This window comes from Chiloscyllium plagiosum, chromosome 3 (genome assembly GCF_004010195.1).
Source record: "Chiloscyllium plagiosum isolate BGI_BamShark_2017 chromosome 3, ASM401019v2, whole genome shotgun sequence".
NCBI classification, from domain to species: Eukaryota; Metazoa; Chordata; class Chondrichthyes; order Orectolobiformes; family Hemiscylliidae; genus Chiloscyllium; species Chiloscyllium plagiosum.
The window spans coordinates 107,972,310-107,984,501 of NC_057712.1; the positions used below are offsets into that span (position 1 = coordinate 107,972,310).

General features: G+C 40.5%; 1 protein-coding gene across 1 annotated transcript in view; it reads right to left on the bottom strand.

The window, feature by feature from the left end:
- hace1 (HECT domain and ankyrin repeat containing E3 ubiquitin protein ligase 1) overlaps positions 1-12,192 on the bottom strand; it is a 68,317-nt gene that overhangs the window by 27,238 nt on the left and 28,887 nt on the right. Inside the window, exons 6-9 of the mRNA XM_043687021.1 lie at positions 10,534-10,880; positions 5,975-6,043; positions 5,807-5,894; positions 3,704-3,815 (exon numbers count right to left, since the gene is read on the bottom strand). Coding sequence (XP_043542956.1) covers positions 3,704-3,815; positions 5,807-5,894; positions 5,975-6,043; positions 10,534-10,880 — 616 coding nt within the window. The remainder of the gene's footprint in view (positions 1-3,703; positions 3,816-5,806; positions 5,895-5,974; positions 6,044-10,533; positions 10,881-12,192) is intronic.

Below are 12,192 nucleotides of genomic sequence, written 5' to 3' on the forward strand. Positions count from 1 at the left end.
CTATTCTCTCCCTAGTTACCTTTTTGTCCTTAATATATTTGTAAAAACTCTTTGGATTCTCTTTAATTCTATTTGCCAAAGCTATCTCATGTCCCCGTTTTGACCTCCTGATTTCCCTCTTAAGTATACTCCTACTTCCTTTATACTCTACTAAGAATTCGCTCGATCTATCCTGTCTATACAGAATATATGCTTCCTTCTTTTTCTTAAGCAAACCCTCAATTTCTTTAGTCATCCAGCATTCCCTATACCTACCAGCCTTCCCTTTCACCCTGACAGGAATATACTTTCTCTGGATTCTTGTTATCTCATTTCTGAAAGCTTCCATTTTCCAGCTGTCCCTTTACCTGCGAACATCTGCCTCCAATCATCTTTTGAAAGTTCTTGCCTAATACCATCAAAATTGGCCTTTCTCCAATTTAGAGCTTCAACTTTTAGATCTGGTCTATCCTCTTCCATCACTATTTTAAAACAAATAGAATTATGGTCGCTGGCCCCAAAGTGCTCCCCCACTGACACCTCAGTCACCTGCCTTGCCTTATTTCCCAAGAGTAGGTCATTCACTAGTAGGTACATTCACTTACTGAGTCAGAAAATGTTCTTGTACACAGTTAAGAAATTCCTCTCCATCTAAACCTTTAACACTATGGCAGTCCCAGTCGATGTTTGGAAAGTAAAAATCCCTGACCATAACTACCCTATTATTCTTACAGATAGCTGAGATCTCCTTACAAATTTTTTTCTCAATTTCCCTCAATTCCCTCTATAATACAATCCCAATAAGGTGATCATCCCTTTCTTATTCCTCAGTTCCACCCAAATAACTCATCCCTTTCTTATTCCTCAGTTCCACCCAAATAACTTCCCTGGATGTATTTCCGGGATTATCCCCCCTCAGCACAGCTGTAATGCTAACCGTTATCAAAAATGCCACTCCCCCCTCCTCTCTTGCCTCCCTCCTCCCTTTCTATCCTTCCTGTCGCATTTGTATCCTGGAACATTAAGCTGCCAGTCCTGTCCATCCTTGGGCCATGTTTCTGTAATTGCTATGATATTCCAGTCCCATGTTCCTAATCATGCCCTGAGTTCATCTGCCTTCCCTTTTAGGCCCCTTGCATCAAAATAAATGCGGTTTAATTTATTAGTCCTACCTTGGCCCTGCCTGCCCTGACTGTTTGACTCATTTCTGTTCTCAGCTGTACCCACCTCAGATCGATCTCTTTCTTCACCATCTCCCTGGGTCCCACCTGCCCCAACAGCATTTATGGCAGACACCCCCCCCCCACCCCCCACCTTACGAGTTTAAATCCTCCCAAGCAGTTCTAGCAAATTTCCCTGCCAGTATATTAGTCCTCTTCCAATTTAGGTGCAATCCGTCCTTCTTGTACAGGTCACTTCTACCCCAAAAGAGATTCAAATGTTCCAAAAATGTGAATCCTTCCCCCATACACCAGCTCCTCAGCCATGCATTCATCTGCTCTATCCTCCTATTCCTGCTCGCAATAGCTCGTAGCACTGGGAGTAATCCAGATATTACTACCCTTGAGGACTTCTTTTTTAAATTTCTGCCTAACTCTCTGTAATCTCCCTTCAGAGCCTCAACCTCTTCCCTTCCTATATTGTTGGTTCCAATGTGGACAATGACCTCTTGCTGGCCCCTCTCCCCGTGAGAGCATTCTGCACCCTCAGACATCATTGATCCTGGCACCAGGGAAACAACACACCATTCTGCTTTTTCTCTGCTGGCCACAGAAACGTCTGTCTTTACCTCTGACTACAGAATCCCCTTACACAATTGACCTCTTGGAAGCCGACGTACCCCTCGTTGCATTAGAGCTAGTCTCAATATCAGAAACTTGGATGTTTGTGCTAAGTTCCCCTGAGAATTCATCAGCCCCTACATTTTCCAAAACAGCATATCTGTTTGAAATGGGTATATCCACAAAAGACTCCTGCCCTAGGTCCCTACCTCTCTTACCCTTCCTGGAGTTAACCCATCTCTGACTGTATCTGAGACTTTCCCCCTTTCCTTTAACTGCCATCCATCACATCACTGTTGCAAATTCCTCCTTGCTTCTATCTGTCTCTCCAACCGATCCACTCGATCTGATAAGATTCACATCCAACAGCATTTATGGCAGACATAATCCACAGTAACCCTTAAACTCTCTTTAAACTCCCACATCTGACAAGAAGTACATATCACTGCAAAGGCCATTTTTGCTCCTTCACAACCCAGAAAATAACATCGTCTTATTCCTCTACAAAACACTGCACCAGGTTAAATTAATAGCTATGGCTTATATTTTAACCTTAATCAAGAGACTTATCTCCAAAACATATAATCAAGAAAGAACCCACTGTACTCACTAATACAGCCTCTCTCTTGGACAGACTTAAAACAAACAATTAACTTATTTGATTGTGTTGTGAACTTCGCCCAAACTGGTTCCTCCAAGATTAATTGTGAAATTCACTGCTTGTTAATTTTCCCAGATACATTCCGATGTCCAGCAACACATGAATTCAAAAACAGCAAAGGCACTAACTGTGCAGGTTCTCTCTCTCTCCTGCACGGACCTCACCAAGTGCTTCCTTTGTCTGTTCTTCTCCCTTTTAAAACTGCTGTTGTTTGACTTTTTTCCCCCCCAAAGTTCCAAAACAATGCAACAGCAGATAAAACAGTAATTGCTGCTCCTGGAATTCGAGGAAATCACCCCCAGCTCCTAAAATACCCCAAAAAAGCAACTCTTACAACCAGAAATTTTTCCCGTCCTACATCTTGGATTACCCAGAATCCTTGTAGATCTCTATAACTCAATGACTATGACATTTGATTCTCCAGGTGTAAAATTTTGAAGAGACTCAATTCTGGCTTTAACATCAATTCCTATTTACTGAATGCAAATCCCTGGAGCCAAGTAACTGCCCCCTTGTTTTGCTGAGTTATAGATAATTAATCCCCTATATGTACTGTCGAGGATACATTCCTTGGTCACACGAAGTTGGTGTCTCTCCATTTATACATAAGGTATTTGTGCTGGAGCCCCAGCACGAGGGGTTTGTTTTGCAGGGGCTCTGGCTTACCCTGAACCTGCTTACTAAGGACCTTTTCATGACACTGCAGCTGGACAGCTGTTTTGATAACCCACATTTCCTTTGTAGGCAGCAGTGAGCTCCTTCCATGCAACAGGTTCTCCTAGGGGAGTATCTGCATACAAAATAGTTCAATTTCACAAAACCTGCCAAGAAACCCTATCCCAGCCTTGCTCTGGTGGTTAACCTAATCTAATGGACAATTTGATAATTCCAATCTTTACGATGGGAACAATAAAACAATTTGTCATACTTTAACCAGGCATAAAGTCAAATAAAACTGAGAAGGAACAAATTATATAATTTCTTTGAAGATCCATGGCCTTCTTACTGTTCACTATTTTGTAATTTATATTTGAAAAAAGCATCCTGTCATCATGTTGAAGGGTCATTTGCAATGGTACAGTTTTATTTGCAATCATGATATTTCTAAAAGGTGCAAATCCAATGTTAATTTGACAAGATTTCTAAAATAAAAGATAGATGATTGTTTCTTTTGTTCTTGCACACTTCATTCAGAAAAGAGGGAAGACATGAAACATTGCTGCTACAAGATGAAGTTTTCAAAGGAACTACTTTTGTACAGTTAACATAATTCAAACTATACCTCGATGAACCAGTAGGATATCATTTTCATGAACTGGCCTGTGCACCATATCAGAGTCAGGATGATTAGCATGAAGGTGTTCATAGAACCACTCACATCTATCCTTGAAGGGCTAAAAAGTGAGAAAAGAACCCAATTGATTTTTTTCTTATAAAGTACAAAAAAAATTAATAAAAATATAGGCTACTGCATTGAAGATGAAGACAAATAGAAAGTGTTGATGCTCCCCTTATCATTGTAATACTAGACCTCAATCAATAGCCTCTTATCCCTGTGCACCAAATGCTAGTCCAGAATAAGGATACAGAACAGAAAGGTTTCACACCATGAGGCAATAATAGCAAGATTAAGTAGTGGAAGTAAGGACACAGATAGAGGTAACGATTTACTTAACAAGGATATTGCTCAAAAAATAAGAGACATGCTGTCAAAGATTTCTGTCTTGCGCTCATCAGGACAAATGCAAAAAAGTCAAATTTCAAAGACAGGAGCAAATAAAGGGCAGAGCAACTCCAAGCACTGCCATGAAGAATGTGCAAGGGATTTACTGTCCCCCAAGACTTTATTCAAAACAAAGCTCAATGTTTGGTCAGGTGGTTTGTTTTTTCCAGACGACAGGAACCTGTGTATGGATATACTTAACAGTGAATAAGTTTAAGTGATCTGAGTTGCAAGCCCAATTGACAAGAGTTTTTTGTGTTATGCTTATAATTCGTAACATTTGATTGGACAGCAAATGCTGTCCAATCCTGGACTTGATTCTAATATCAGGCAATATGGTGGCATGGTGGCTAGCACTGCTGCCTCACAACGCCAGAGACCCGGGTTCAATTCCCACCTCAGTTAACTGTCTGTGTGGAGTTTGCACATTCTCCCAGTGTGTACGTGGGTTTCCTCCGGGTGCTCTGGTTTCCTCCCACAGTCCAAAAATGTGCAGGTTAGGTGAATTGGCCATGCTAAATTGCCCGTAGTGTTAGGTGAAGGGGCAAATATAGGGGAATGGGTCTGGGTGGGTTGCTCTTCGGAGGGTCGGTGTGGACTAGTTGGGCCGAAGGGCCTGTTTCCACACTAAGTAATCTAATTCAATATTAGATGTACTGAGTTTTGCATGCTTGTGATTGTAGAAGTAAGTGTTCTCATTGGAAACTGCCAAAAAGATGTGCTATTTAATACAATTCACTAGTTGTTGAGGTATACGAAGTACATATTTAACGCTGTATTAGGACGAAAGTTCATATACCACATTACTTATTTTTTCGTATGCAGAATGTCTTTGCAGTTTGACAGCAGCATCCTATTTGTGAAAAATACCACTCGTCTTGCTTTATTTTGAGAAAAACTTACTTTTCCAGGGTAAATTCAGACACACTGGACAGTTTTCAGATCCAAAAGTGGCAGCCTCAGGCCCATTTCAGAGTACTTGTGATACACAGTGACCAATGATCAGAATTGGAGCAAGAGCTATTTTAGAAACAAAATTCCTATCCTACCTTCCTTTCCCCCACCCCTCCACCACTATAGACAAAATGCAACAGCAATACAGTGTGACGACAATCTGTAATCACATGCTAAAATAATTTACTGCTGTACTTGAATATGGCAATGCCTGTTAGTGATAAGAACTTATCAACAAGGTTATCCAATGTTACTTTGTGTAAGGCAATTAGTAGTCAAGCCATATACAATGAAGGATGCATGCTTGATCACTCAGTATTAACAAAATTAACTTCAGCTAGAGTGACTGTAGGCACGCACGAGCTAGACTGGGCTCTCAACATCGATTCACAAGAGTGGAGTTTCACGAGCAGCAGTTGTCCTCCAGTATTTTAAGGGGTCATATTGTCAGCACTACACAATCTCATCTTCACAAGGCACGCAACATTTCTAGCAGGAAATCACTATATTTATTAGTATGACCTCAATCAATTGCCCCCTTGTAAACAAATAACCGATTGGCTAACTGTAACAGCTACTTCAAATGACATCTAACGTTCAATGACATTCAGAATCGGAACATGATACATCACTGACTTGCAAACTCATGATTTCAATTTACTGAGTTCTTATATTAAAGTTAAATTTATAAGCTTTAACAAAGCCTACCTGTGCTTTGATGATATGCATAAATCTTGACATCAGCTCTGGACACTCCAGAAGAAAGTGAAAGTGGTCAAATATTATTATAGGGTTTCTGTAACAAAATATATATTTTTTTGAATGAGCACTCAATAATGCTACAGTGAAGCTGCATTGAAAAGCATGTATGCTCACCTTGTCACAAAACACTTCAGAACTTCATCATGCTTGCACACAAACTCTATAAAGCGAGGTGATGTCATTCTGTAAAAGAAAAGTGATGTATGTTCTTTCTCATGTTCACCAATGTGTTCTATGTGGGATGTGAGGAAGAGCTTTTTTTTTAAAACCAAAAATGATAACAACATCTAACTCATTGCCTACAATGGTAGTGGTGAAGGGGAGACAATCAATGATTTTAAAAAGAAATTTCATGAGAGAATTAAGAAAGAAAAACTTGCAAGGTTGGAATGATACAGCAGGGATGTGGGTCTGACTGTATTAATCTCAAAAATGGCATGGATTCAACTGGGCCAAATGACCTACTTCTACGTGGTTATGAATATCACTTCAATTGAAAAGCTGATCATATATACATAATGAAAGCCTACATTTCAGAACACTTAAATCTCAATCATGTGCACAAGATAAAACAGTTTCACACATTAAACCAGCCATTTTTAAATATAATAGCTCTGTGATCAAACTATTTCATTTTAAAATCCTTAGTGTTAACATCATATAATCACTGAATGCTCCCAAAAAGGATAATACCTCATTACAACTATATCTCAATCACAAGCTATTAACCAAGAAAGTTGCCTTGAAATTTACTTCAACATTCCATTGCAGCTTATGCAAATGCTAACTCTGTACTGACATCATTTGGCAAGTGTATATGGTTCAAACCTATTCCCTACGCTGAGACCAAGTAAGTAAAGATCATACACCCAGCTGAATAACTAAACTAACATCAGAGTTAGGCTCAAAAGAGCATGGTATAACCAAAACAAAATTGGCCAGTCTTAGCATACGCAAAAGATGAATATGATGCATTTCAACACTCACCAGTTCCTGGATGAAAAAAAAAGCATCTGAACACTCATGTAATCTCATACTTTAAAGGCAAGTCGTTCAAGTCAAAGCACAGTTTAAGATGATCATACTCTACGTTCCAGGTCTGGCTTGAACTTTAATGTGCAGGATAATTATTGGGCAGCACGGTGGCACAGTGCTTAGCACTGCTGCCTCACAGCGCCAGAGACCCATGTTAAATTCCTGCCTCAGGCGACTGACTGTGTGGAGTTTGCACATTCTCCCTGTGTCTGCGTGGGTTTCCTCCGGGTGCCCCGGTTTCCTCCCACAATCCAAAAGTGTGCAAGTGAGGTGAATTGGCCATGCTAAATTGCCCGTAGTGTTAGGTGAAGGGGTGAATGTAGGAGAAGGGGTCTGGGTGGGTTACGCTTCGGCGGTCGGTGTGGACTTGTTGGGCTGAAGGGCCTGTTTCTACACGATAAGTAATCTAATCTAATAATAACAGTACCTGGGTACTGGTCACTGTTGCACAAAACCTACCTCCAACCATGCACACAAAAATGTGAAACACCTTCCATTTCATGTATGTTCACATTAATTTAGATGAATATTTGAACATTGGACAACTACACTGGAGTGACCTACAAACCAATCAAATCAGTCTAGTTCAAGAAAAAGTGGTCACCTGAAAGTAGAGTTGATTCCAATCAGCACTAACCATAAAATTGTCACAAATGCAGGTCAACACATCTCTAACCACATTAAGGCATTAAAATTAAAATAGTGGATAAGTTCTACTCACTTTATTAATTCTTAACCACTTTAAGAAAAATTAATGATAAGTTTAGTTTCTACTTACTCCTTTTAAGGTGCCAATATTGCATTTACCGTTCATATTTTCCATGAGAACCATACATATTACATAATCCCATAAGAATAGCATTAATAGCCATTTTCAATGACAAACTTGACTACATTTGTTCCTGTGTATTTTCCTTCAATATCCCAGGAATCTTGTTGTGACGTTAAGCTTACTACTGTGATAATTAAACTAAGGTCAGAGGCTGGGAATTCTGCAAGTTCACTTTCTGACTCCCTAAGCATGTTCACAATATACGAGGTGTGATGTAATGTATTCCACCTGCCTGAATGGGTAGAGCTCCAACAACACTCAAGAAATTTAACACCAAGGATAAAACAGTCCATTTGCTCGGCACCTCGGTCACCTTAAATATCAACTCCCTTCACCACCTGCACAGTGGCAGAAATGTGTACCATTTGCAAAATGCACTCCAGTAACTCACCAGCCTCCTTTAAAAAAGGTTCAATGGAGAGTCCAGGAGGGCAAGGAGCAGAACCAAACTTATTTAAAAGTCAGATGTCAACTTAGCGAAAATAGGACCACTTGCACGTCGAGTGTCTAAGCGATGCAAATACATGATTCAACAGCCAATGAATCAGACTGTGGCTCAACAGGTCTGTCAAATCCAATTGTGAATGGTAGTGAACAATTAAACAACTCACTGAAGCAGACAGCTCCACAAATATCCCCATCCTCAGTAATGGAGAAACCCAGCCCAGCAATGCAAAAGACAAGACTGAAGCATTTGTAGCTATCTTCAGTCAGAAGTGCTGAGTAGATGACCTATCTGGGACACTCCAGAGGTTCCCAAAATCACAGGTGCTAGTCTTCAAACAATTTCATTCACTCAACCTCATACCAAAAAAATGCTTGAAGGCACTCAATGCTACAAAGCATACAGGCCCTGACAAAATTCCAGCAACAGGACTGAGTGCGGCATCAAGGAGTCCTAACAAAACTGGAAAACAGTCGAAATTCTATGGTTGGAGCCATATCTGACTTAAAGAAAATGGTTGCAGTTATTGTATGTTAGTCATCTCAGTTCCAGGATATCTCTGCAGACGTTCCTCATCTTCGGCTGCTTCAATGACATTCCCTTCAACATAAACTCATGAAAGAGGAGATGCTTGCTGATGACTGCACAATGTTCAACACCATTCAGAACTCCTCAGATACTATGTCCAAATACAGCCAGATCTGGACATTATCCAAGCTTGAGCTGAAAAGTGGCAGAAACATTCACACCACACAGATGCCAAAGCAAGGACCATCTCTAACAAGAGAGAATCTAAACATTGTCCTTCTACATTAAATGGCATTCCCATCACTAAATCCTCCACTAACAACATTCTATGGGTTACCATTGACCAAAACTGACTTGGACGAGCCATATAAATACAATGCCTACCAGAGTGGGCCAGAGGCTAGGAATCCCACAGAGAGCAATTCATCCCTCAACTCCGCAAAGCCTGTCCACCATGTACAAGACACAAATCAGGATGGTGATGGAATACCCCACATTACAGAATTATTACAGTGCAGGAGAAGGCCATTGACTTCACTTGCCGAGATGAGTGTAGTTTCCAACAACATTCAACATGCTTGACACCATACAGGACAAACTAGACCGTTTAATTGGCACTCATCCACAAACGTCCACTTGCTCCACCACCAGTGCTCCATAGCAGCAGCATCTACCAAGATTCCTTAGACAGATCCTTCTAAAACCATGACCACAACCATGCAGAAGGACATGGGGATTAAATACAGAGGGAACCCCCTCAACCCTCAAATAATATTGATTCGAGTGACCAAGAGGCCTACCCCTCTTTCCTTTGGTTCCAATAGTGAACCATGATCACAGTCCTTTACTGTCACTATTCAAAAATCTGATCTCCCTTCCTAATAATACTATTGGTACACCTATGCCTGATCAACTGCAGTGGTGCAACAGAACAGCTCACATCACCTGGGGATGAACAACAGTTTGCCGGATTTATCAGTGATGCTCACATACCATGAATAAATAAGAAAAAAAAAAAAAGAGGACTGGATTTCAAACCTGACAGTCTCAATTGAGTCAAGAAGTCAGAAGCGATTGTGGCAGCACATTTGCTGCAATTTTCCCAAGAATTCTTGGAAGCAAGAACAACAGGCAAACTAGAGGGCTGTAAAGTATAGAAGGTTTGCAGTGGTACGCCAGCAAAACAGTTGGGTGCTGCATAGGCAGGCAGGAACTGGAATGCTGCAATAGAATGGACACCTGCGATGAATGTATTTCTCGCTGAGAGAGAAAGTGTTACTTGATCTCTCAGGAAACAGAGGGATATGGGAATGGGAAAGAAAGTGGAGTTGAGCCTTCAAACAGCCATGATCATATTGAAAGTCTGTATGGTCTACTGCTCCCATTACATTTTCTTGCATGCCCTCTGATTCAGTATGACAACCTGCGGCATCTATCTTACCCCCTTCTGCTTCAGCCGCACATTTTCAAAATCCCTCCTTCTGCACTTAGACTTCTAAAATGATTATAAAATCCTCAAGCTATCAGTCACTAGTTCACTTACTGTACCAATACCAATGTTCTTTAATGTTTCTATCTCGGTCTAAAAAAGTCCATGTTTCTACATACCACAGTAGAGGAGATAGAAAGAATTTTAGTTCTAACGTCAAAAATGGGAGCTACCTGGTCTAGATAATTTGAGCTTCTTATTTGGAGAAAAAGATACTTGACGTCAAAGCTCCAGTGAAAACCAGGTGAAATTTTCACAATCGAACTATTTTATCCTGTAGACAGATGAAGATAACAATAGAAAGGCAATGACTGAAAATAAACCAAAATTTGAATTTTTCTCACCCCTGAGGCATTTGACAGGAACAGCACATATAAAAAGCCTGGATGACTGCACTCAGTCGATTTGCTGTCATAGAAATTACATCTAGACAATCTGAACTGGCATCCTGTGTAGTGTTGTCACTATCTTCAAGCTTCTCTAAGCTGGCATGTTGGTCTTCCAAGATCTCTTTGCTAACAGTCTTAAACACTCGACTAGTGACAACTTCTTGCTGTTCTTGGGCTCTTTGTTTCAGTAAAATTGAAGTGATGTTTTTAGCATCCATTTCAGAGTCCTCTTTATTTTTCTTCAATTCTGTGGCAATAAGAACTAACCATTCATCCAGCGAATGCCATAGTAGTTCCAAAGGCTGTTAAAACAAAGAGGAAGCAAAAAATGATACAGTTATGTTATTATTGAACTATCACCTGGGGAATTGCTTTGTAAAAAATATAAATATAAAAACACTAATCAACTTAAGTACTATATTGGATTCTATTTGCTCGTATTGCTTCAATCTTAGCAAGTATAGAATGGGCCAATTAGAATCATAAAAGTGATACGATGGGAAGAAACAACTGAACAGCCTGCAGCTCTTCATAGTTTGGCCACAAGTAAAATCTCAATCTTGAATTGCTTTTCAGCCAAATATATTTTGAAGAAGGTATAGAACTAAATCACAATAACCATTACCAGAAGTCATAACAATATTGCTTTTTTGATATTGCTTAGCAAATGTAGATCCCTGCCAGGTAAACCAAAGGCAGCACAGGTCCAACATATAACTTATGGGGTACTGCAAGGATCAGGACTCACGCCCCAGCTGTTCACAAATTATATTAATGATTTGGATCTGGGGAAACAAATATAATATTTCCAAGTTTGTGAATGAAACAAAACTAATGGAAATATATCTTGCGAGATCACAAAGAGGTTTCAGGATAGGTTGAGTGAGTGGACAAGAAAATAGCAGATGGAAGGCAATGTGCTTACGAGTGAGGCTATCCATGTTCGTAGGAAGGATGGAAGTGAAGAGTTTCTTAAGTGATGTGATATTGAGGAGTGTTGATGCCGAAATGGATGTGTGCCCTTGATTACAAGTTGCTGGAAAACTACATGAAGGTATAAGTGATTCAAGTACCAAAATAAAGATGTGCAGGGATGGTGCAGGAGGGAGGGATTTAGGTATCTGGATAACTGGGGTTCTTTCTGAGGAAGGTGGGACCTCTATAAACAGGATGGTCTACACCTGAACCTGAGGGGCACCAGTATCCTTGGGGGAAGGTTTGCTAGTGCTCTTCAGGGGGGTTTAAACTAATTCTACAGGGGCATGGGAACCTAGACTGTAGCTTTAGGGTGCAGGACCTGGAGTGTAGGGAGGTTAGGAACATGGCATCAATCTCAAAGGAGGGTGCCTGTAAACAGGAAAGTGGCTTGAAGTATGTATACTTCAATGCAAGAAGTATATGAAATAAGGTAGGTGAACTTGCAGCATGGATTGGTACCTGGGATTTCGATGTTGTGGCTATTACGGAGACATGGATAGAACAGGGACAGGATTGGCTGTTGCAGGTTCCAGGGTTTAAATGTTTTAGTAGGGGCAGAGGTGGGGGTAAAAGAGGGGGAGGTGTGGCATTGCTTGTCAAAGATCGTATTACAGCGGTGGAAAGGACGATGGATGA